The 25,108-nt window shown below is 64.0% G+C and overlaps 2 protein-coding genes across 14 annotated transcripts in view; one reads left to right on the forward strand and one right to left on the reverse strand.

Annotated features, from left to right (window-relative positions):
- FMNL3 (formin like 3) overlaps positions 1–17,052 on the forward strand; it is a 57,274-nt gene extending 40,222 nt beyond the window's left edge. For 5 of the 7 annotated variants that reach the window (XM_030554868.1, XM_030554872.1, XM_030554870.1 and 2 more), the window contains 8 exons: positions 1,432–1,500; positions 2,696–2,776; positions 3,022–3,151; positions 10,460–10,620; positions 11,648–11,749; positions 12,112–12,216; positions 12,951–13,062; positions 14,854–17,052. In XM_030554868.1, the coding sequence (XP_030410728.1) occupies positions 1,432–1,500; positions 2,696–2,776; positions 3,022–3,151; positions 10,460–10,620; positions 11,648–11,749; positions 12,112–12,216; positions 12,951–13,062; positions 14,854–15,044 (951 nt within the window). In that variant the 3' untranslated portion in view covers positions 15,045–17,052. Of the gene's footprint in view, positions 1–1,431; positions 1,501–2,695; positions 2,777–3,021; positions 3,152–10,459; positions 10,621–11,647; positions 11,750–12,111; positions 12,217–12,950; positions 13,063–13,425; positions 13,543–14,853 lie in introns of all 7 variants that reach the window. The other 2 variants (XM_030554871.1, XM_030554869.1) reach the window with 2 other exon arrangements.
- PRPF40B (pre-mRNA processing factor 40 homolog B) overlaps positions 16,404–25,108 on the reverse strand; it is a 37,327-nt gene continuing 28,622 nt past the window's right edge. For 4 of the 7 annotated variants that reach the window (XM_030554877.1, XM_030554876.1, XM_030554875.1 and 1 more), the window contains 5 exons: positions 20,872–20,967; positions 19,707–19,787; positions 19,197–19,258; positions 18,999–19,106; positions 16,404–18,492 (listed from right to left, as the gene is read on the reverse strand). In XM_030554877.1, coding sequence (XP_030410737.1) covers positions 17,784–18,492; positions 18,999–19,106; positions 19,197–19,258; positions 19,707–19,787; positions 20,872–20,967 — 1,056 coding nt within the window. In that variant the 3' untranslated portion in view covers positions 16,404–17,783. Of the gene's footprint in view, positions 18,493–18,998; positions 19,107–19,196; positions 19,259–19,343; positions 19,447–19,706; positions 19,788–20,871; positions 20,968–25,108 lie in introns of all 7 variants that reach the window. The other 3 variants (XM_030554881.1, XM_030554879.1, XM_030554880.1) reach the window with 2 other exon arrangements.

A 25,108-nucleotide genomic window follows, 5' to 3' on the forward strand; every position in this document is an offset into this window, starting at 1 on the left:
CCCCCGCTGGAGCCCGACCCCTGCCCCTGGGCTGGCCACGAGCTCCGCCCTAGAGCGGCCCGAGCCCCCCGCCGGAGCCCCTGGCCCTGGCCTTGCCATGAGCTCTGCCTTAGAGCGGCCCAAGCCCCCCGCTGGAGCCCGGCCCCTGGCCCTGGGCTGGCCATGAGCTCTGCCCTAGAGCGGCCCGAGCCCCCCGCTGGAGCCCTACCCCTGGCCTTGGGCTGGCCATGAGCTCCACCCTAGAGCGGCCCAAGCCCCCCGCTGGAGCCCGACCCCTGGCCCTGTCCTTGCCATGAGCTCTGCCCTAGAGCGGCCCGAGCCCCCCGCTGGAGCCCGGCCCCTGGCCCTGGGCTGGCCATGAGCTCTGCCCTAGAGCGGCCCGAGCCCCCCGCTGGAGCCCTACCCCTGGCCTTGGGCTGGCCATGAGCTCCACCCTAGAGCGGCCCAAGCCCCCCGCTGGAGCCCGACCCCTGGCCCTGGCCTTGCCATGAGCTCTGCCCTAGAGCGGCCCGAGCCCCCCGCCGGAGCCCGGCCCCTGGCCTTGGGCTGGCCATGAGCTCTGCCCTAGAGCGGCCCGAGCCCCCCGCCGGAGCCCGGCCCCTGGCCCTGGGCTGGCCATGAGCTCTGCCCTAGAGCGGCCCGAGCCCCCCGCTGGAGCCCAGCCCCTGGCCCGGGGCTGGCCACGAGCTCCGCCCTAGAGCGGCCCAAGCCCCCCGCTGGAGCCCGGCCCCTGGCCCTGGGCTGGCCATGAGCTCCGCCCTAGAGCGGCCCAAGCCCCCCGCTGGAGCCCGGCCCCTGGCCCTGGGCTGGCCATGAGCTCTGCCCTAGAGCGGCCCGAGCCCCCCGCCGGAGCCAGGCCCCTGGCCCTGGCCTTGCCATGAGCTCTGCCCTAGAGCAGCCCGAGCCCCCCGCCGGAGCCCGGCCCCTGGCCTTGGGCTGGCCATGAGCTCTGCCCTAGAGCGGCCCGAGCCTCCCGCTGGAGCCCGGCCCCTGGCCCTGGGCTGGCCATGAGCTCTGCCATAGAGCGGCCCAAGCCCCCCGCTGGAGCCCGGCCCCTGGCCCTGGGCTGGCCACGAGCTCCGCCCTAGAGCGGCCCGAGCCCCCCGCTGGAGCCCGGCCCCTGGCCCTGGGCTGGCAACGAGCTCCGCCCTAGAGCGGCCCGAGCCCTGTGCCCGAGGACCTGGCTATGGGAACCGAGGATTCGACTGCCAAGGCGAGGGAGGGGAGGGCCAGGGGTTGGGCTCGTTGGCGATGCCCCATTGGCTTCAGTGCAGCGACGCTGCGTCGGGCCATTGATGGCACCGGGGGCCAGTTAAACCTCCGCTGGCTCCAGCCCCTGGGGTGCGCCTAAGGGCATGTGCTCCCCCCACTCCCAAGACCGGGGTAGCGGACGTGACGCTTGGTGATTTGGTCCCTCTCCTGCACCTCCAGCAACTCAACGCCGTCATCGCTGCCTCGGCCTCCGTCAAGGCGTCTCAGAAGCTGAAGCACGTGCTGGAGGTGAGCGGGCGCGTGGCCAGCCCCACTCCCTGCAGCGGGGAGAGGGGCCTGGGGCAGAGGGGTGTCCCTGGCACGTGGCCGGCCTCACTCTTTGTGGGGGGAGGGGAGGCCTGAGGGCATCCATGGCATGCGGCTGGCCCCACTCTCTGCGGCGGGAGAGGGGGTCCGGGGTGTCCCCAGCGCGTGGCCAGCCTCGCTCTCTGCAGCGGGAGGGGAGCCCAGGCACTGGGGTGTCCCTGTCACGTGGCCGGCCCTGCTCTCTGTGGCGGGAGGGGGAACCTGGGGGTATCCCTGGTGCGTGGCCGTCCCTACTCCCTGCGGCGGGAGGAGGGCCCAGGCACTGGGTTGTCCCTGGGACTGGCCCAGGACTGCTCCCTGCGGCAGGAAGGGGGGCCCGGGGCACTGGGGTGTCCCTGGCGCTGGCCCAGGACTGCTCCCTGTGGCAGGAAGGGGGACCCGGGGCACTGGGGTGTCCCTGGCTCTGGCCCGGGACTGGTCCCTGCGGCAGGAAGGGGGGCCCAGGGCACTGGGTTGTCCCTGGCGCTGGCTCAGGACTGCTCCCTGCGGCAGGAAGGGGGGCCCGGGGCACTGGGGTGTCCCTGGCGCTGGCCCAGGACTGCTCCCTGTGGCAGGAAGGGGGGCCCGGGGCACTGGGGTGTCCCTGGCTCTGGCCCAGGACTGGTCTCTGTGGCAGGAAGGGGGGCCCGGGGCACTGGGGTGTCCCTGGCGCTGGCCCGGGACTGCTCAGTGGGTAGAACAGGAGGCAGAGGTGTGGCTGCTGGGAGGTCCCTGGGGATTTAGGCTTCTCTCTGCAGCCTGGCGCTGCCTGACCTGCCAGCTGCTCCTTGTCTGCGGGGATGGCTGGTGGGAGCCCCAGGCAGGTGCTGGGGCTAGAACCTGGGCAGTGAGCCAGGTTAGGGGCTGGGTGACTGCAGCAGGGAAGGGAGCCGAGGGCTAGGCCCATTTTACAGACGGGGAAGGTGAGGCACAGGGGGTGACTCACTTGGCATGTTGGGAAGAGAACCCGAGTCCTGGCTTCCCATTGGCAGCTGTGATGCTTGAGGCAGGAGGCTGCTCTGGGCTGGCAGGTGGGAAGGGACGCGGGGCTCTGCTGGGGGGACACGTGGGCTGCCTGCAGGCTCTGGCTGGTGGCTGGTTTCTTGTCTCTGACCCTGCCCCGCGGGTCCCTCTGCAGATTATCCTGGCCCTGGGCAACTACATGAACAGCAGCAAACGTGGCTGCGTCTACGGCTTCAAGCTGCAGAGTCTAGACCTGGTAAGGAGCCTTCGGGCCGCTTGCGTGTCAAGGCTGCTGGCCGTGCACCCCGTGCACACGCACAGACGCCGATCTGGGCACGCACCCTAGTGCGCTCACGCTTTGTACACGAGGTGCACGTTAATGCGGCTACTTCCACGTGTGTATATTTGCATGTGTACACGCGCAGGTGCAAGCCAGCGAGGCCCCATGCACCCCCCTACCGCAGCCCTGACCCCCCCCTTGTTCTGCTCCCCTCCCCGAAGCTGCTGGACACCAAGTCGACAGACCGGAAGCTGACGCTGCTGCATTTCATCGCGCTGACCGTGCGGGAGAAGTACCCGGACCTGGCCACCTTCTGGCAGGAGCTGCACTTTGTGGAGAAGGCAGCAGCAGGTAGAGCAGCTACCCCTGCCCACCCCCCCCAGTGGCTGGGGAGTCTCAGGGCTCCATCCCTGGGCCCCAGAGCCAGCCCCACAGGGCTCTGCAGCTCGCCCCGCTTCCCGTTGGCCTGGCCGGCCCTGGCCGCCCCCACCGGGCCCGGGAATGCTCCAGCGGCTGAACCCACCATGGGCCGATCAAGGGGGAGGTGTGGCTTTCTCGAGGGTTAAATCTCTCCCTTCCCCTGGCCGCCAAGCCCCTCCCGTCCCTCTCTGAGGCCCTGTCAGAGCCGGGACCTTGTCCGTCTGGGGGGGGCTGCAGCCCCCTTTAGCCAGACACCCCCCCCAGCAGCATGTCCTGAGCGGAGGGGGATGTCTCTTCCCCTCACCCCCTGTCATAAACAGATAGCTAAGGGTTAATGTCTCTTTCACCTGAAACACCTGACCAGAGAACCAATCAGGAAACTGGATTTTTTCAACTTTGGGTGGAGGGAAGTGTGTCTCGGAGTCTTTTGTCTGTCTGCCTGTTTCCTCTGAGCTTTGGAGAAGTACTTTCTACTTTCTAGTCTTCTGTTTCTAAGTGTAAGGACAAAGAGATCAGATAGTAAGTTCTATGGTTTCTTTTCTTTGGTATTTGCATGAATATAAGTGCTGGAGTGCTTTGATTTGTCTTCTTTTTGAATAAGGCTGTTTATTCAATATTCTTTTAAGCAATTGACCCTGTGTTGTATCATCTTAATACAGAGAGAACATTTGTATTTTTTCTTTCTTTTTTATATAAAGCTTTCTTTTAAGACCTGTTGGAGTTTTTCTTTACTTCAGGGAAATTGAGTCTGTACTCACCAGGGAATTGGTGGGAGGAAGAAATCAGGGGAGAGCTGTGTGTTGGATTGCTAGCCTGATTTGGCATTTCCTCTGGGTGAAGAGGAAAATACTTTTTGTTTCCAGGATTGGGAACAGAGAGGGGGGAGTCTCTGTGCAGTTTCACAGAGCTTGTGTCTGTGTATCTCTCCAGGAGCACCTGGAGGGGGGAAGGGAAATAGGATTATTTCCCTTTGTTGTGAGACTCAAGGGATTTGAGTCTTGGGGTCCCCAGGGAAGGTTTTTCAGGGGGACCAGAGTGCCCCAAAACACTCTAATTTTTTGGGTGGTGGCAGCAAGTACCAGGTCCAAGCTGGTAACTAAGCTTGGAGGCTTCCATGCTAACCCCCATATTTTGGACGCTAAGGTCCAAATCTGGGAATAAGGTTATGTCATGAGTGGCAGCGGCGGGATATAGACAGAATCCAGAAGCCAGTAGGAATATTATATTTTTCTTTTCTCTGCTAAGGGCTTTTTAGCAGAGAGAAACAGTTTGGTTTTAAAAGGGAACCAGGGAGAATTTTTTTTTCTGCTCTCTCTAGCAGTTTGTGGTTTGCATGTTAAGCGAGAAGACTGTTGAGGGTCTTTTGTCATGCAATAGCCCTCCCATTAGGTGGCAAGTATCAGCACTTATATGCATGCAAATAAAGTGGTTTTTCTGGTTTCCCTTAATTGAACATTAGCTAGAGAGAGAAAAGGAAAAAAGCACTGTTGCTAGGCAGACTTCAGGAGGCAACAGAGAACCTGCAGTTCAGAAGATAAACACCGGAGGGCACCCCAACACAAGAAAACAGGAACCATGACTTCTAAGGCAAAAAGAAACGCCGAAGAACACATCAAAGAAGCTGAACACAGGCGACAACTGGAAATGAAACAAAAAGAGATGGAGATAAAAGAAAAGGAAGAAAGCCTCAAACTGGCAGCCTTCCAAAGAGAACAGGCAGCCCAAGAGGCAGCACACAAAAGAAAACTAGCAGAAGAAGAGTTGGCCCACAGAAGAAGGCACGAAGAAGAAGAGGCAGCCCACAGAAGACAGATAGAACTCCAGAGGGAAGCCCACCAACAGGCCATGGAATTAGAAAAGGCTAAGCAACAGACTCCAGCCAATCCTAACAACCCATCGCCCATTATTGCTCCACAGCACAGGAAATTTCCCACCTACAAGGCAGGTGATGACACCGAGGCCTTCTTGGAAAATTTTGAAAGAGCCTGTCTTGGGTACAGCATCCCCGAAGACCAGTACATGGTAGAATTAAGGCCACACCTCAGTGGACCTTTAGCAGAGGTGGCAGCTGAAATGCCCAAGCCGCAAATGAATGACTATAAACTTTTTCAAACCAAGGCCAGATACAGGATGGGGATAACCCCAGATCATGCCCGTCGGCGCTTCAGAACCCAAAAATGGAAACCAGAGGTGTCATTTCCCAAACACGCCTACTACATTGCAAAAAACTATGAGGCCTGGTTAACAGGAAACAACATTCAAACCTTGGAAGAAGTGAACCTCCTCATACAAATGGAGCAGTTCTTGGATGGTGTTCCTGAAGACATCACCCGGTACATACAAGACAGAAATCCCAAAACTATCGCTGAGGCGGGGGAGATTGGAGCCAAATGGATGGAACTGGCAGAAACCAAAAAAGCTACTGTCAAGGGGAACGATTACCCCAGGGGGCACACAGACCATAAACCCTACAACCGAGGACAGCCAAAGACCCTCCATACCACCCAAGTAAAGCCACAGATACCCTACTCTTCAACCTCACCAGTCTCCAGTAACTCACCTCGGCCCAGTGACCCATCAGATGGAAGATGCTTTAAGTGTAATGAAGCGGGACATATCAAGGCCAACTGTCCCAAGAACACCATGCGAGTGCAATTCATTACACCACCATCACACCAAAGATCCCCAGGCCCGGATGCCTCTCAAATACCCTTGGAGCGAAGGGAAAATTTGAGAGTGGGCGGAAAGAAGGTTACTGCGTGGAGAGACACGGGGGCACAAGTGTCAGCTATCCACCAATCCTTCGTTGACCCCAAATTCATCAACCCAAAGGCCAAAGTTACAATTTACCCCTTCATGTCACAAGCTGTAGACTTGCCTACAGCTCAACTGCCTGTCCAGTACAAAGGCTGGTCAGGAATGTGGACTTTTGCAGTCTATGACAATTATCCTATCCCCATGCTACTGGGGGAAGACTTGGCCAACCAGGTGAGGCGGGCCAAGAGAGTGGGAATGGTTACCCGTAGCCAAACCAGGCAAGCTTCCAGACCCATTCCTGTTCCTGAGCCGTCCACAGAGGCCCCGTCTGTGTTACCAGAGACCCAGACAGAGGCAGTGGACCCGGATTCCATGCCTACCACTGAAACAGCCACAGCATCTCCAGTCCCAGGCCCGGAACTGGAACAGCAACCAGCACCAGCGATTGCAACCACATCTTCAAACTCAACGCCAGAGGGCGCCAGCGAGCCAGAACTGGCAGAAACAACAGACAGCCATACCCAAAAGGCTCAGCCAGAGCCTGAAATACCCTCAGGTGCACCAGCGGAGAGCGGTTCACCAGCAACGGAAACAACCCCATCACCTACATCGCTTCCAGAGGGACCAAGCCCAGGTCCACAGTCTGAGGAAGAACTGGTGACCCCAGCCTCAAGGGAACAGTTCCAGGCTGAGCAGGAAGCAGATGACAGCCTTCAGAAAGCTTGGGCGGCGGCACGGAGCACCCCACCGCCTCTTAGCTCTTCTAATCGATCCCGGTTTGTTATAGACCAAGGACTTTTATACAAGGAAATTCTTTCTGGTGGACACCGGGAAGAATGGCAGCCGCAAAAAACAGTTGGTGGTTCCAACTAAGTACCGGGGGAAGCTCTTAAGCTTAGCCCATGATCATCCCAGTGGCCATGCTGGGGTGAACAGAACCAAGGACCGGGTGGGGAAGTCCTTCCACTGGGAGGGGATGGGCAAGGATGTTGCCAAGTATGTCCGGTCTTGTGAGGTATGCCAAAGAGTAGGTAAGCCTCAAGACCAGGTCAAGGCCCCTCTCCAGCCACTCCCCATAATTGAGGTCCCATTTCAGCGAGTAGCTGTGGATATTCTGGGCCCTTTCCCAAAAAAGACGCCCAGAGGAAAGCAGTACGTACTGACTTTAGTGGACTTTGCTACCCGATGGCCAGAAGCAGTAGCTCTAGGCAACACCAGGGCTAACACTGTGTGCCTGGCCCTAACAGACATCTTTGCCAGGGTAGGTTGGCCCTCTGACATCCTTACAGATTCAGGGTCTAATTTCCTGGCAGGGACCATGGAAAAACTGTGGGAAACTCATGGGGTGAATCACTTGGTTGCCACCCCGTACCACCATCAAACCAATGGCCTGGTGGAAAGGTTCAATGGAACTTTGGGGGCCATGATAAAAAAATTCATCAACGAATTCTCCAATAATTGGGACCTAGTGTTGCAGCAGTTGCTCTTTGCCTACAGGGCTGTACCACATCCCAGTTTAGGGTTTTCACCATTTGAACTTGTGTATGGTCACGAGGTTAAGGGGCCATTACAGTTGGTGAAACAGCAATGGGAGGGGTTTACGCCTTCTCCAGGAACTAACATTCTGGACTTTGTAAGCAACCTACAAAGCACCCTCCGACACTCTTTAGCCCTTGCTAGAGAGAACCTAAAGGATGCTCAAGAAGAGCAAAAGGCCTGGTATGACAGACATGCCAGAGAACGTTCCTTCAAGGTAGGAGACCAGGTTATGGTCTTGAAGGCGCAACAGGCCCATAAGATGGAAGCATCATGGGAAGGGCCATTCACGGTCCAAGAGCGCCTGGGAGCTGTAAACTACCTCATAGCATTTCCCAATTCCTCACTAAAGCCTAAAGTGTACCATGTTAATTCTCTCAAGCCTTTCTATTCTAGAGACTTACAGGTTTGTCAGTTTACAGTCCAGGGAGATGATGCTGAGTGGCCTGACGGTGTCTACTACGACGGAAAAAAAGACGGTGGCGTGGAAGAGGTGAACCTCTCAACCACCCTGGAACGTCTGCAGCGGCAACAAATCAAGGAGCTGTGCACTAGCTTCGCCCCATTGTTCTCAGCCACCCCAGGACGGACTGAACGGGCATACCACTCCATTGATACAGGTAATGCTCACCCAATCAGAACCCCACCCTACCGAGTGTCTCCTCATGCCCAAGCTGCTATAGAACGGGAGATCCAGAACATGCTACAGATGGGTATAATCCGCCCATCTACCAGTGCATGGGCATCTCCAGTGGTTCTGGTACCCAAACCAGATGGGGAAATACGCTTCTGCGTGGACTACCGTAAGCTAAATGCTGTAACTCGTCCGGACAACTATCCAATGCCACGTACTAATGAGCTATTGGAAAAGTTGGGACGTGCCCAGTTCATCTCTACCATAGACTTAACCAAGGGGTACTGGCAAGTACCGCTAGATGAACCTGCCAAGGAGAGGTCAGCATTCGTCACCCATACGGGGGTGTATGAATTCAATGTCCTTCCTTTCGGCCTTCGAAATGCACCCGCCACCTTCCAGAGGCTGGTAGACGGTCTACTAGCTGGACTGGGAGAATTTGCAGTTGCCTACCTCGATGATGTGGCCATTTTTTCAGACTCCTGGCCCGAACACCTACTCCACCTGGAAAAGGTCTTTGAGCGCATCAGGCAGGCAGGACTAACTGTTAAGGCCAAAAAGTGTCAAATAGGCCAAAACAGAGTGACTTACCTGGGGCACCAGGTGGGTCGAGGAACCATAAACCCCCTACAGGCCAAGGTGGATGCTATCCAAAAGTGGCCTGTCCCAAGGTCAAAGAAACAGGTCCAATCCTTCTTAGGCTTGGCCGGATACTACAGGCGATTTGTACCACACTACAGCCAAATCGCTGCCCCATTGACCGACCTAACCAAAAAGACCCAGCCAAATGCCGTTAAGTGGACTAATGAGTGTCAAAAAGCCTTTACCCAGCTTAAGGCAACGCTCATGTCGGACCCTGTGCTCAGGGCCCCGGACTTTGACAAGCCATTCCTAGTAACCACGGATGCATCTGAGCGTGGTATAGGAGCAGTACTCATGCAGGAAGCAACAGATCACAACTTCCATCCTGTCGTGTTTCTCAGCAAGAAACTGTCTGAGAGGGAAAGTCACTGGTCAGTCAGTGAAAAGGAATGCTATGCCATTGTGTACGCCCTGGAAAAGCTACGCCCATATGTTTGGGGACGGCGGTTCAAACTACAAACTGACCATGCTGCACTAAAGTGGCTTCATACTGCCAAGGGGAACAACAAGAAACTTCTTCGTTGGAGTTTAGCTCTCCAAGATTTTGATTTTGAAATTCAACACATCACAGGAGCTTCTAACAAAGTTGCTGATGCACTCTCCCGTGAGAGTTTCCCATAATCCAGTAGTTAAAAAGTGTTCTTAAAATGTAAAAGTCTGTTAGTTATATACTTAGTAGTATATGTAAAGGTGCATGTGTTGTATTAATCTGTTTATTTTCAAGTTCTAGAAGGAAATTGCCGCCAGTGAGCTTCCCCACTGTCTGCAATTTGGGGGGCGTGTCATAAACAGATAGCTAAGGGTTAATGTCTCTTTCACCTGAAACACCTGACCAGAGAACCAATCAGGAAACTGGATTTTTTCAACTTTGGGTGGAGGGAAGTGTGTCTCGGAGTCTTTTGTCTGTCTGCCTGTTTCCTCTGAGCTTTGGAGAAGTACTTTCTACTTTCTAGTCTTCTGTTTCTAAGTGTAAGGACAAAGAGATCAGATAGTAAGTTATATGGTTTCTTTTCTTTGGTATTTGCATGAATATAAGTGCTGGAGTGCTTTGATTTGTATTCTTTTTGAATAAGGCTGTTTATTCAATATTCTTTTAAGCAATTGACCCTGTGTTGTATCATCTTAATACAGAGAGAACATTTGTATTTTTTCTTTCTTTTTTATATAAAGCTTTCTTTTAAGACCTGTTGGAGTTTTTCTTTACTTCAGGGAAATTGAGTCTGTACTCACCAGGGAATTGGTGGGAGGAAGAAATCAGGGGAGAGCTGTGTGTTGGATTGCTAGCCTGATTTGGCATTTCCTCTGGGTGAAGAGGAAAATACTTTTTGTTTCCAGGATTGGGAACAGAGAGGGGGGAGTCTCTGTGCAGTTTCACAGAGCTTGTGTCTGTGTATCTCTCCAGGAGCACCTGGAGGGGGGAAGGGAAATAGGATTATTTCCCTTTGTTGTGAGACTCAAGGGATTTGAGTCTTGGGGTCCCCAGGGAAGGTTTTTCAGGGGGACCAGAGTGCCCCAAAACACTCTAATTTTTTGGGTGGTGGCAGCAAGTACCAGGTCCAAGCTGGTAACTAAGCTTGGAGGCTTCCATGCTAACCCCCATATTTTGGACGCTAAGGTCCAAATCTGGGAATAAGGTTATGTCACCCCCACCCCCCCGTTGTGCCCCGCAGTGTCTCTGGAGAACGTGCTGCTGGACGTAAAGGAGCTGGGGCGCGGCATGGACCTGATCCGGCGGGAGTGCAGCATTCACGACAACAGCGTCCTGCGCAGCTTCCTGAGCGCCAGCGAGGGCCGGCTGGAGAAGCTGCAGAAGGACGCCAAGACGGCGGAGGTGAGGGGGTGGGGGAGAGGCTGGGGGCGGGGTGGGGCAGGGCGGGACAGCTCAGGGGGGCACCACTCTCCAGCGGCTGGCCCAGTGCAGCAGGGCAGAGCATCCTGCCAGGGTCTCAGCAGCAGGATCTGTCTTGGGGGGCGGGGGGTCTCCTTTCCCTTGCAGGGGCTGAGATTGTAGCGGGGCAGCCTATGGAGTGAGCAGCAGAGCCCAGGCATGGGGTTCTCCCCACGACTCCTCCTCAGGACCCCACAAGCACCCAACGAGCTCAGGGTCACAGGCTGAAGCAGGGCCCCGGGGCAAGCAGTTTCTTATGCCCCGGGTCTATCGGTTGAGTTGTGGGACTTGTGACTAAAAACCAGGTGCTAAGAAATGCTCTTGGGGCAGACCTGTGTGGCTGGATGTGCACTGTTCACACGCGCTGTGCACCAGAACTGCGTGCACATCCAGCGTGCAGCCAGGCGGGAGCTGTTCACACGCGCTGTGCACCGGAACTGCGTGCACATCCAGCGTGCAGCCAGGCGGGAGCTGTTCACACGCGCTGTGCACCAGAACTGCATGCACATCCAGCGTGCAGCCAGGCGGGTCCTGTACGCAGGTCCAGCGTGCGGCTGGGTGTGTGCTATGCACATGCACTGTACACCAGAACTGCGTGCGCATGCAGCTAGGCAGGAGCTGTGCGCACGCGCTGTGCACCAGAACTGCGTGCACATCCAGCGTGCAGCCAGGCGGGACCTGTACGCAGGTCCAGTGTGCAGCCAGATGGGAGCTGTGCACATGCACTGTGCACCAGAACTGCGTGCACATCCAGCGTGCAGCCAGGCGGGTCCTGTACGCAGGGCCAGCGTGCGGCTAGGTGTGCCCTGTGCATATGCACTGTGCACCAGAACTGGGTGCATGTCCCACGTGGGACCGGATGGTATTTTGCACGCCACAGCATTTGAAATTCTGGCTCTCAGGCTGGCGCAGCGATGCGCCTTGGGGGTTGGGGGGGGCATGGGGAGTTTGCTAAGATCCTGTTTGACAGGACGCCTACAACACGGTCGTGCGCTACTTTGGCGAGAGCCCCAAGACGATGCCCCCCTCCGTGTTCTTCCCCGTCTTTGTCCGCTTCATCCGCTCCTACAAGGTGAGTGGAGCTCCCTGAAGATCCGGCCCTCCGGGCCCCCCCCCCCCCCCCCCCCCCCGCTCTGCACCTGGGGCTGAGTTCAGGCCACAGCAGCAGGCCCCTTCCTGCCATTGTCCCACACGGGAAGCGGCTGCCTCGGCCGCTAGAGCCACGTCCTCGGCACCTCCCTGGCCGCCTTGCTGCTCCTGGACCCAGCCCGGCTGCCATGCCCAGCCCTGCTGCCCCATCCGTGGTGCCCGGCTTGCTCCTGCCAGCTGCCCCCCAACGTCGCGAGCCCTCAGGCCCTGACTGACCTGGCATCAGCAGGGCCGTGGTCCAGCTCTCTGCCCTGTTAACCCCCCCCCCCCCCGTTGTGCCGGCAGGACGCAGAGCAGGAGAACGAGCAACGGAAGAAGCAGGAGGAGGTGCTGCGGGAGAAGATGCTGGCTCAAGAGGCCAAGAAGCTGGAGAAGGTGGGGGGGGGGCTGGTAAGGATGGGGGGACAACCTGGAGCCCCCCCCCCCCCCACAGCCCTATGGCACTTCACCTGTTGAGCCCAGCGGTACAAGGACAAAGCCAAAGGCCGGTCCCAGGAAGGGGTATCATGGCTGTGGGGGGCCGGGATCATGAATTGTGCTCTCTTCCATGGGGGGGGATGCAGGGACAGGACACATGCACCCACAGTGGCGCTGCTCCCATCCTGCAGACCTGGAAGGGTGTCGGGGGGTTGGGCGGGAGGAAGTTATGGGGGAGCAGGATGGATCTGCCTGGAGCAGTGGGGGGATTACAGGTGGGATCAGCCCCGGGGGGGGGTACGGTACAGGCTTGGCGGGGTCAGCCCCGGCAGGGGGAGTACAGGCCGGGCAGGATCAGCCCTGGCGGGGGGGGGATCAGCCCCAGGGCGGGGGGGAAGTACGGTACAGGCTCGGCAGGGTCAGCCCCGGGGTGGGGGGGGGAGTATGGTACAGGCTGGGTGGGGTCAGCTCCGGCAGGGGGATAAGCCTCAGGGCGGAGGGGGGAGTACGGTACAGGCTCGGCAGGGTCAGCCCCGGGGCGGGGGGGGGGAAGTATGGTACAGGCTGGGTGGGGTCAGCCCCGGTGGAGGGCAGGACAGGCCGGGTGGGGTCAGCCCCGGGGTGGGGGGGAAGTACAGGCCGGGTGGGATCCGTCTCGGGGGGGTCTCCTTTCCCCAGCCCTTCACCCCCCCCCGTGCCCGTTACAGCGGAACAAGTGGCAGCAGCAGGAGTTGATCGCAGAGCTGCGCCGGCGCCAGGCCAAGGAGCACCGGCCCGTCTACGAGGGCAAGGATGGGGCCATCGAGGACATCATCACGGGTAGGTGTCCGCCCTCCCCCGGGTGATGGGGTAGCCCCTGAGGCAGCATGGCCAAGCGGTTGGGGCTCCGGGCCAGGCCTCAGGATGCCTGGGTCCTGTTCCCGGTTCTGCCCCTGCCCTGCTGGGTGCCCCTTGCGGTGCCACGTCTGGTTGGTTGGACGCTGGCTTGGGGCAGGAGCCATCTCGTGCCACGGGCGTGTGCAGCGCCGACCCTGAGGTGCTGCTAGCCGCCAGCCAGGGACGCCCGTGGCTCTGCCAGGGGCTTGCTGAGCCTCAGTCCCTGCTGGCTGCTCCCTGGGGTGGCGGGACGGGATGGGCGCAGCCGTGCGGGCTTTGACGCGCGTCTCTGTCAAACGTCTGCAGTGCTGAAGAGTGTCCCCTTCACGGCCCGATCCGCCAAACGGGGCTCTAGGTTCTTCTGCGACCCGTCCCACCACGATGAGTCTAACTGTTAGCCCCGGGCACTAATGCCCTGCCAAGGTATCGCCCCTGCCCTGCTCCCCGTGCATGGCCCCGGACGGAGCATCCCGTCCTGCACGCCCTGTGCTGACCGGCACCCAGCCTGGCACTGCATGCACCCCCCCATCCTGCCCCCGCACGGAGCTCCCTGTCTGCATCCGCCCCCCCACCGACTGCCACGCCCTGTGCTGACCGGCACCCAGCCTGGCACTGCATGCACCCCCCCCGTCCTGCCCCCGGACGGAGCGCCCTGTCTGCATCTCCCCCCCCGCCCCCCACTGATGGCCACACACCTGTGCTGCTGGGCACCCACCCTGGCACTGCATGCACCCCCATCCCGGAGAATGCGCCCTCGATGCTAACACAGTAGTTTACTAAATACACCCCCCCCGGGGGCTCGGTGTCTGCATGGGGGGGGACGTGCAGTGATGCACTGGCTCATTGCCCCAGTGCATGGAGTGGCGTTGGTGGAGCCGTGGGGATAGGCTGTGTATCAGGAGGAAGGTGCTGAGGCCAACGCTGGATGTGGGGGGCTGGGGGCTTTGGGGGTGGGTGGGCTGCAGAATCCATCTCAGTGGCTGCTCCTACCTGACACTGCCCCTCTGTGGAGTGAGTTTGCTGGGTCACAGCACAGTGAGCGGCCGTACCCTGTTCTGGGGATGGGAGTGGGGTCATGCGTTGGGGGGGGTGAAACGGGGTCACAGCCCTTAACATGATGAAGCAAGGAGGTCGAACCCCTAACCCAGCCTCCCCCCCCCCCGGAGATGGCATCTCCCTCCCCCTGGCCTTCGGGGCTTCCCAGCTCTGGAACGGGGCATGGTCCTGCCCATCAGAGCGGGAGAGGTGACTCCAACCTGCCAGAGGCTTGGCTCTGAGCCCCCCCCCCATTTGTTTCTGTCTCATCCCACCAGCAAGAACAATCTGCCTCTAGGTCCTGGGCCAGGGCCAAGGATAAGGGACACCCCCCCCCCCCCCCGCAGCTCTAAGCTGTTGTCACTTCTGCCTAAATCAGCCCTGCGCGGCCAGCGCTGCTGGACAAAGCCCCCTGCAGCCTGGCTCAGTGCCCCACCCCAGGGTGCTGCCTGCAGCTGCCCAGCCAGGACTCTGCAGCCAGAGCACAGAGGGTGCTGCCAGGGGCTGATTTTTCCCAGCCGTGCAAAGCAGGTGTGGCGTCTGCTGGGCGGGATCCCTGGTCTCACCAGCCTGGAGCAAAGGAGATGCTGCTGCAGGACGGAAGGGGCGGATGGCTGCAGTCACCCCCCCAGCGTTGGGCACCTCTCAGTAGCTGCCTCTGCCCCCCCATCCCTAACACCCTCTCTCTCCCCTGCACAGATCTTCACTCCCGGCCACTCAGACGGGCTAACGCTGCCAGCCGGAGCCCAGACCCATCTGCGGGGACTCTCCCCAGGGGCCTCTGGCCTGCCCCTCCCGCCCCCTGCCCCGACGCCGCACTGAAGGAGCAAAGGGACCTCGGGCGCGGCTGGCTCTGTGCCTTGGGAAGTGCCTTAGAGCGACAGTATTAGCGAGTGCCTGCACCTCCGGGGCAAGGAAGGAGCCAGGCTCGCGGACAGGACTGGCAGGCGCTGCTGGCGGGCAGGGGAGACCCCCGGCATCACTGGCAGCTGCAGAAACCCCTGGCACTTAGGCTCAAGTGGCCGTGATGCTGGGTTTGGGGGCCCCTGAGTCTTGGGGGGCAGTGTTAGACTGACTTCCCCCCACCCACACATCCTGCAGGAGCCCGGGGGACTGGGCTGGTCCAGCCTTTGGCAGCAGCTGCAGCCAGCCCACTCCCCACCCTGCCTCATTCCCAGCCACTGGGAAACGCTCCAGCCCACTGCCGCATAGGCAGCAGCTGGCCCCGTGGGGCGGCCCCTGGCCTGGAAGGGGCGCTGCAGGGAGCATGCTGGGGAAGCCGGCCCGGCCTGCTCGGCAGCCGTGGCTGGTTAAATAACCTCCGGCAGTGATGTTCCAGCATCAAAGCCAAGCGGCTCCCAGCCAGGCAGCTTCTGGCCAGGTGAGCGCCCCGGCCTTCCGCAGGCACAACACCCACTGGGGCTACACCTTGCACCTCCCATGGGCCGATTTCCCATTGCGGGCCCGGGGGGGGGAGCGGCGGTGCCAGGGCTGGGTATGGCTGACACTGGTAATGCTGTGCCCGGGGCCAGGAACCGCTGCGACACACGGCCTTTCCTAAACAAAAGCCTTCCTCCCTCTCTAGGCCAGCCCAGCCTGCTGTGTCCCCCCAGGGGCAGCTCCGGCCATGCCTGGTGGCTCCAGCCCAGCAGGACCGCCCCTCTCTGGGGCAGATGTGGCCCAGCTAGGGGGGAGGCCAGGATCCTGCAGGGAGTTGGGTACCAGCTTCCACTGCAATTTGGACTTGAATTAACTTCACCCCTGAGGCTGGAGTAACACCATCCAAGCTAGGGCCGGAGCCTCCCCGGCACCAGGGATGTTCTTCTGACCCTGCCTCCCCGGTATCGAGCCGTCATGCCTCCTCCTTGCCGCGCCTCAAGGCCAGTCCTTAAAGGTGGGCTAGAGCCTTGGTGTGCCCTGCCCCCATTCTCAGCCAGGGCCTGCCCTGACAAACGGGCCCGCTCTTCTGTAGCGAAAAAGCCAGACCAAATACTACGTGCAGTGGGCACTGATGCACCCTGCACAGGGCCTTGGCGCCTGTCTCCTTGGCAAAGCAATGGCTGTACTCACCCTTCTCGTTCGTTCTGCTCTGCGCCAACTTGCTGGGGTCTGCCATGCCTGGTGCCTCTCTGCTCTGACCTGACACTGCCCACCCCCAGGAGAGTCTCTTGGAGGAACTGACCCCCCCCTGGCCCACAGCCAGTGCAGGGCAGAGGGCTTGCTGCAGGGCTCCTGGCACTTTGGTGGGACACAGCGGTGAAGTGCCCCCGTGGGCCCTGGTCCAGCCACCTGAACCAAACAAAATCCCTTGAGCTCTCCGGCTGTGAAAAAAAATCTGCAACCCCGTTTCAGCTCCAGCTTGGGGGAGGGCATGTCAGCAGCCTGGCAGCAATGCTAGTGGGCCTTGGGGACACGTTCTGTGGCAGCCACTAAACCAAAGACACTCACCCCCATCACAGTCGTGGCACAAGGCCTCAGCCCTCACCCTGCCCCCATCAGCAGCTGTGCCCTGCCTGGAAGAGCTCCTAATCCACACGCTCGTCCTCGTCCGTCGGTGGCCAGCAGCATGGGAGGCTGTCCCGAACCCCATAAGGGAGCTGCGCTGGGAATCAGCCCCCCCCCCCCACACACACTTTCCCACCCTCGGCCCGGGGTGTTTTTCAGAGCAGACCAGCACTTTACCCCACACCCTTCCTGTCTCACTCGCAGCCCTGGGCCTTGAGCTGCTGCCCCAGTGCCCAGGGCTACACGAACACTATTGGAACAAAAGGGACCAAGGCCCAGGCAGTGGCTGGAGCAGGGCCGCTGCCCCCCCCACTGGGTTCAGCCTCGCCATCAGCGCTCTGTAGCTAAGTGTGACTTTTTGTACATGTGAAATATACTGACTGTTGTGTGCTGCCTGCTGTGCACCGTTCCTAACGCCGGGCAAGCCCACGGAAACACCCAGCTGCGGCCTGGGAAAGCCAGGCTGTGAGCTGTGCTCAGCCTGCATTGATGCTGGGGAAGCTTACCCAGCACCTCACCCTCCCCTCGCAGCATGTGGGGGGGTAGCTAGAGCCTAGGGGGCAGGGAGCTGCAGCCACCAGGACTGGCCTGGCTCCGACGCACTCATGGGTGAAACCAGCGATGATGGAAGTGGGGCAGGTTGGTTCCCCCAGTGCATAGGTGGGGCCCAAGGCCAAGCTGTGACATCCCATGAGCCGAGCCCTGTACACCTGCGGGTGCAGCCAAGGCCACCTGGGAGGGCGTTTGTCTCTGGGGTGGCCAAGCTCCCCTCCCTGGTTGGTGTTTAGGGTTTTCTATACCCAGTGCCCCCCTCTGTGCCCTACGACCCCACGCGGGGCTGGCACAAGCCCCAGGGCTGGAGACCACCAGAGCCGGCCTCCTGCCTCTTCTCAGGGGTCTGCTCCCCACAAGGAGGTTTGATCTCCCAGTGTGGGCCCCATTTCCCAGCTCCTTGGGGCTCCCAACGGCCTGGAGTTGAGCAGGCACCTGCATGCCCACCCCAGCACCAACAGGCCAAGCCTGCCAGCTGCACTCTGCCAGGGGAGGCTCCATGTCAGCCCCCAACCCCAGGGGGCTCCGGCCCTGAACAGCCCCCAGGCTTGGATCCCATGCGGCCATCGGGCTCAGCTCCTTGCACTGGGCCAAGGGTGATGGGGCCTGCGCTCAGCAGAGGCCTGGGGGGGTGCAGCCAATTCCCTGTCACATGACAGAGCCCACCCCCCGTCAGCTCCTTGGGGGCTGGGCCAGGCCAGTCTGGACATGTGCAATGTATGATGAGATGGCAGCCGCCAGGCCACATTTATAAATATTATTTTAAAAACCCCTTTAATTCCCAGAGTACGAGCAGGCCGAGGGTCCCGGCTACTCAGCAGCACACGCCCCCGCAGCCAACCCCGCAGGGCGCCCCAGGCACCCATGATCCTCAGCGCAGCCACAGAACCACCTGTGAGAGCCGCATTCGAACCCCCTCCAAAGCGCCGCTGTCCTGGGGCCGGTCCTCTGAGCGCCGAGGGGCCAGCCAAGCAGAGGTGGTCACAGCAGCCCCAGGGGCGATGGGTCCTCAGGTGCGGGGGGGATCCGCAGGGATGGGGGGAAGGAGTCCTGGGTGGAGCGGGGCCCCCTCTCTGCTCTCTCAGGAGCCCCCCGCCCGCATCGAGCTGTCCGGAGCCTCTCCCCAGGCTGGGGAGAGGGGTGGGGAGCTGAGGGAGCCCCAGCTGAGCGACAGTCCCGCAGACCTGGCTACTGATCGTCGTCCAGCTGCTGCAGCAGTGTCCGACGCCGCTTCTCCAGCTCGCCCTCGCTCGGCTCGCTGTCCGACGTGTCCCAGACGCTCTGTGTGGGGACAGGGAGAGAGATTGGGGGGCAGCCTGCCTGCTCCCTGCCTGCTCCGCAGCTGGCATCCATGCCCCACTGCCGGCGTCCGACCCCCCTGCCTGCCCCACAGCCGGTGTCCTGTCCCATTGCTTGCCCTGCAACCTACACCACATCCAACGCCCGACCTCCCTGCCTGCCCCACAGCCGGTGTCCTGCCCCATTGCTTGCCCTGCAACCTACACCACATCCAACGCCCGACCCCCCTGCCTGCCCCACAACCGGTGTCCTGCCCCATTGCTTGCCCTGCAACCTACACCACATCCAACGCCCGACCTCCCTGCCTGCCCCACAGCCGGTGTCCTGCCCCATTGCCTGTCTTGGAACCTGCACCACAGCCAGCGTCCGACCCCCCTGCCTGCCCCACTGCTGCCATCCTGGCCCACACCTGCCTCTAGCCCCTCCGACCCCCACCTCTGTCTTGCCCCCCAAAGCCAGGATTTGCACCTCCCCTACCCCCCACTTACCTTCTCCCTCTTGAGGCTGCGCTGGGGGGAGCGCCGTCGGCCCTCTGCCCGCTCCGGCTCCTTCTCCTTCCCCTTCCTGCCCCGCTCGCCCTCGCTCTGGGGGCTGTTCTGTAACACAGTGGCTGGGGCTCAGGGGGGGATTCCACCAGCGCCCTCGCCACCCCCGGCTTGGCACCGTCCCTCGCCCGCTGCACTCACCGATTTGTGCCTCCTCTTCTTGCTTTTCTTCTTCTGTTTCCTGGCCTTGCGGGAGCTGAGATCTGCGGGCAGAGGGGGCATCAGGCAGGCGCCAGGGGACCCAGTCACCCCGTCCCGCCCACCTGCCAGGGCAGCCCCGGCGCCCACCTGAGCCGGGCGAGGAGGAGAGCTCCGAACCGGACTCCGAGGGATTCCGCTTCCTCCTCTTCTGGGCCCGCTGGTGCTGGGCCTCGAGCTCCGACTCTGAGCCCTGGCGGGGAGGGGAGGGGGGGTTAACGTGGCCCAGGCTGGCCCCCCCTCGCCCCAGCGAATCCCACGGAGCAGGACCTGACGGGCCTGAAATCCCCTGCTCTCCCTACCCCTGTCCGCCAGCACCAATGGGCATCCGGGGTGCAGACCCAGCTCCAGCCCCCTGCCCGCAGGCCTGGCTCTGCGTGAGCCCAGCAGACAGGCCCAGACCCTCGCCCTGCTCCAGCCGCCCGGTCCCCCGACCCCGGCCCTGGCCCTCACCGACTGCGAACGCTTCCGGTGGTGCTTCCTGCCTCTCTTGGCGTGTTTCTTGGCCTTGGCGTGGTAGTGCTGGCACTCGTTCTGGGGGGCACAGAGCCACAGGCCGTCAGGCCCCAGCCCTGCGGGCCCCACGGGGTAGGGGCCACTCAAGGCACAGTCAGGTGGGAAGGAGATAGTGGGTAGCCCCAAGAGCTGCCATCCCCTCCATATGGGACCCAGAGCCCCTACCCCACCTTGGGGCACAGCCCTGCCCCCTCCACACAGGGCCCCAGAGCCCCCCCGCCCACCCTCCCGGGCACAGCCCTGCCCCCTCCACACAGGGCCCAGAGCCCCGCCCCCCCCCCGCCCCCAGGGCACAGCCCTGCCCCCTCCACACAGGGCCCCAGAGCCCCCACCCCCACCCTCCCGGGCACAGCCCTGCCCTCTCCACACAGGGCCCCAGAGCCCCCCCCCCGCCCCCAGGGCACAGCCCTGCCCCCTCCACACAGGGCCCCAGAGCCCCGCCCCCCCCCGCCCCCAGGGCACAGCCCTGCCCCCTCCACACAGGGCCCCAGAGCCCCCCCCCCGCCCCCAGGGCACAGCCATGCCCCCTCCACACAGGGCCCCAGAGCCCCCCCCCCCTCCCGGGCACAGCCCTGCCCCCTCCACGCCGGGCCCCAGAGCCCCCCCCCGCCCCCAGGGCACAGCCCTGCCCCCTCCACACAGGGCCCCAGAGCCCCCCCCCACCCTCCCGGGCACAGCCCTGCCCCCTCCACACAGGGCCCCAGAGCCCCCCCCCCCCCCCCCAGGGCACAGCCCTGCCCCTTCCACACAGGGCCCCAGAGCCCCCCCCCCCCCCCCCGGGCACAGCCCTGCCCCCTCCACACCGGGCCCCAGCGCCCCCCCCCCCCCTCCCGGGCACAGCCCTGCCCCCTCCACGCAGGGCCCCAGAGCCCCCCCCCCGCCCCCAGGGCACAGCCCTGCCCCTTCCACACAGGGCCCCAGAGCCCCCCCCCAACCCTCCCGGGCACAGCCCTGCCCCCTCCACGCAGGGCCCCAGAGCCCCCCCCCGCCCCCAGGGCACAGCCCTGCCCCCTCCACACAGGGCCCCGGATCCTCTTGCCACCCAGAGCACGGCCCTGTCGTCCCCACACCCGGCTGGGTCCAGGCCCTGCCCCCTGCTCACCTCCACCACCTGGAGGAACTCCCTGAAGAGCCGGATCCGTTCCGACTCCAGCGTGATCTGCTCGAAGGCCAGGTCACTGACGAAGCGGTCCCGCACCTGCAGAGACAGGGAGCTGGGGGACAGCCCAGCGCCTCCCCTGCGGCAAAGCACACGGCACGGCCAGCCCCTGCCCCACGGCACAGCACAGCCCAGCCACCCACTGTCCCACAGCACGGCACGGCACAGCCAGCCCCGCCGCCCACAGCATGGCCAGGCCCTGCCCCACGGCACGGCCACCCACCGCCCCACAGCACAGCCAGCTCCTGCCCCACGGCACAGCACGGCCACCCACTGTCCCACAGCACGGCACAGCCAGCCCCTGCCCTACAGCACGGCACGGCCAGCCTCGCCGCCCACAGCATGGCCAGGCCCTGCCCCACAGCACGGCCACCCACCGCCCCACAGCACAGCCAGCCCCTGCCCCACGGCACAGCACGGCCACCCACTGTCCCACAGCACGGCACGGCCAGCCCAGCCCCACCGCCCATGGCACGGCCAGCCCCTGCCCCATGGCACAGCACGGCCACCCACTGTCCCACAGCATGGCACGGCCAGCCCCTGCCCTACAGCACGGCACGGCCAGCCCCTGCCCTACAGCACGGCACGGCCAGCCCCGCCGCCCACAACACGGCCAGGCCCTGCCCCACAGCACAGCCACCCACGACCCCACAGCACGGCCAGGCCCTGCCCCACAGCACGGCCACCCACCGCCCAACAGCACAGCACAGGCAGCCCCCCCCCGCCCACGGCACGGCCAGCCCAGCCCCGCCACCCACGGCATGGCCAGCCCCCTGCCCTACAGCACGGCACAGCCACCTCGCTGCCCACAGCATGGCCAGGCCCTGCCCCACGGCATGGCCACCCACTGCCCCACAGCACAGCACGGGCAGCCCCCCTGCCTATGGCACGGCACGGCACGGCACGGCCCTGCCCACAGCAGGGGCTCCAGGCTGTCACCGCGCTCTCTAGGGGGCCTTGGGTGACTCCTTCAACCTCTAACCTCAGCCATCAAGTCAAGAAAGCTCCCTGTGTTTGGGGGGAGGGGGCAGGAGCCATGCACAGGAGATGGGGACAGCTCCCACCGGCACTGCCCTGCAGGACAGCCTGTGGGTTGGGAAGGGGCCTGGCCTGGTGAGTGATGCCGGGGTGAGGGGCCCCGGGGATGGGGAGGGGCTGGGGCCAGGGAGTGACGCCGGGGTGAGGGGCCCGGCCTGGCGAGTGACGCCGGGTGAGGGTGGGGAGGGGCCCGGCCTGGCGAGTGACGCCGGGTGAGGGTGGGGAGGGGCCCGGCCTGGCGAGTGACGCCGGGTGAGGGTGGGGAGGGGCCCGGCCTGGCGAGTGACGCCGGGTGAGGGTGGGGAGGGGCCCGGCCTGGCGAGTGACGCCGGGTGAGGGTGGGGAGGGGCTCGGTCTGGCGAGTGACGCCGGGTGAGGGTGGGGAGGGGCCCGGCCTGGCGAGTGACGCCGGGTGACGGGCTCAGCCTGGCGAGTGACACCGGGTGAGGGTGGGGAGGGGCCCGGCCTGGCGAGTGACACCGGGGTGAGGGTGGGGAGGGGCCCGGCCTGGCGAGTGACGCCGGGTGAGGGTGGGGAGGGGCCCGGCCTGGCGAGTGACGCCGGGTGAGGGTGGGGAGGGGCCCGGCCTGGCGAGTGACGCCGGGTGAGGGTGGGGAGGGGCCCGGCCTGGCGAGTGACACCGGGTGAGGGTGGGGAGGGGCTGAAGCCAGGGAGTGACGCCGGGGTGAGGGTGGGGAGGGGCCCGGCCTGGCGAGTGACACCGGGTGAGGGTGGGGAGGGGCCCGGCCTGGCGAGTGACGCCGGGTGAGGGTGGGGAGGGGCCCGGCCTGGCGAGTGACGCCGGGTGAGGGTGGGGAGGGGCCCGGCCTGGCGAGTGACGCCGGGTGAGGGTGGGGAGGGGCACGGCCTGGTGAGTGACGCCGGGTGAGGGTGGGGAGGGGCCCGGCCTGGTGAGTGACGCCGGGGTGAGGGGCTCAGCCTGGCGAGTGACACCGGGGTGAGGGTGGGGAGGGGCCCGGCCTGGCGAGTGACACCGGGGTGAGGGTGGGGAGGGGCCCGGCCTGGTGAGTGACACCGGGTGAGGGTGGGGAGGGGCCCGGCCTGGCGAGTGACACTGGGGTGAGGGTGGGGAGGGGCCCGGCCTGGCGAGTGACGCCGGGTGAGGGTGGTGAGGGGCTCAGCCTGGCGAGTGACACCGGGTGAGGGTGGGGAGGGGCCCGGCCTGGCGAGTGACGCCGGGTGAGGGTGGTGAGGGGCTCAGCCTGGCGAGTGACGCCGGGTGAGGGTGGGGAGGGGCCCGGCCTGGCGAGTGACGCCGGGTGAGGGTGGGGAGGGGCCCGGCCTGGCGAGTGACGCCGGGTGAGGGGGGGGAGGGGCCCGGCCTGGCGAGTGACGCCGGGTGAGGGTGGGGAGGGGCCCGGCCTGGCGAGTGACGCCGGGTGAGGGTGGGGAGGGGCCCGGCCTGGCGAGTGACGCCGGGTGAGGGTGGGGAGGGGCTCAGCCTGGCGAGTGACACCGGGTGAGGGTGGGGAGGGGCCCGGCCTGGCGAGTGACGCCGGGTGAGGGTGGGGAGGGGCCCGGCCTGGCGAGTGACACCGGGTGAGGGTGGGGAGGGGCCCGGCCTGGCGAGTGACGCCGGGTGAGGGTGGGGAGGGGCCCGGCCTGGCGAGTGACACCGGGTGAGGGTGGGGAGGGGCCCGGCCTGGCGAGTGACACCGGGGTGAGGGTGGGGAGGGGCCCGGCCTGGCGAGTGACACCGGGGTGAGGGTGGTGAGGGGCTCAGCCTGGCGAGTGACACCGGGTGAGGGTGGGGAGGGGCCCGGCCTGGCGAGTGACGCCGGGTGAGGGTGGGGAGGGGCCCGGCCTGGCGAGTGACGCCGGGGTGAGGGGCCCCGGGGATGGGGAGGGGCTGGGGCCAGGGAGTGACGCCGGGGTGAGGGGCCCGGCCTGGTGAGTGACGCCGGGTGAGGGTGGGGAGGGGCCCGGCCTGGCGAGTGACGCCGGGTGAGGGTGGGGAGGGGCCCGGCCTGGCGAGTGACGCCGGGTGAGGGTGGGGAGGGGCCCGGCCTGGCGAGTGACGCCGGGTGAGGGTGGGGAGGGGCTCAGCCTGGCGAGTGACGCCGGGTGAGGGTGGTGAAGGGCTCAGCCTGGCGAGTGACACCGGGTGAGGGTGGGGAGGGGCCCGGCCTGGCGAGTGACGCCGGGTGAGGGTGGTGAGGGGCCCGGCCTGGCGAGTGACGCCGGGTGAGGGTGGGGAGGGGCCCGGCCTGGTGAGTGACGCCGGGTGAGGGTGGGGAGGGGCCCGGCCTGGCGAGTGACGCCGGGTGAGGGTGGGGAGGGGCCCGGCCTGGCGAGTGACGCCGGGTGAGGGTGGTGAGGGGCTCAGCCTGGCGAGTGACACCAGGATGAGGGTGGGGAGGGGCCCGGCCTGGCGAGTGACACCGGGGTGAGGGTGGTGAGGGGCTCAGCCTGGCGAGTGACACCGGGTGAGGGTGGTGAGGGGCCCGGTCTGGTGAGTGACGCCGGGTGAGGGTGGGGAGGGGCCCGGCCTGGCGAGTGACGCCGGGGTGAGGGGCTCAGCCTGGCGAGTGACACCGGGTGAGGGTGGGGAGGGGCCCGGCCTGGCGAGTGACACCGGGTGAGGGTGGGAAGGGGCCCGGCCTGGCGAGTGACGCCGGGTGAGGGTGGGGAGGGCCCGGCCTGGCGAGTGACGCCGGGTGAGGGTGGGAAGGGGCCCGGCCTGGCGAGTGACGCCGGGTGAGGGTGGGGTGGGGCCTGGCCTGGCGAGTGACACCGGGTGAGGGTGGGGTGGGGCTCAGCCTGGCGAGTGACACCGGGTGAGGGTGGGGTGGGGCCTGGCCTGGCGAGTGACACCGGGGTGAGGGTGGGGAGGGGCCTGGCCTGGCGAGTGACGCCGGGTGAGGGTGGGGAGGGGCCCGGCCTGGCGAGTGACGCCGGGTGAGGGTGGGGAGGGGCCCGGCCTGGCGAGTGACACCGGGTGAGGGTGGGGAGGGGCCCGGCCTGGCGAGTGACACCGGGTGAGGGTGGGGAGGGGCCCGGCCTGGCGAGTGACACCGGGGTGAGGGTGGGGAGGGGCCCGGCCTGGCGAGTGACGCCGGGTGAGGGTGGGGAGGGGCCCGGCCTGGCGAGTGACACCGGGTGAGGGTGGGGAGGGGCCCGG

This window comes from Gopherus evgoodei, chromosome 3 (assembly GCF_007399415.2).
Source record: "Gopherus evgoodei ecotype Sinaloan lineage chromosome 3, rGopEvg1_v1.p, whole genome shotgun sequence".
In the NCBI taxonomy this organism is placed as follows: domain Eukaryota; kingdom Metazoa; phylum Chordata; order Testudines; family Testudinidae; genus Gopherus; species Gopherus evgoodei.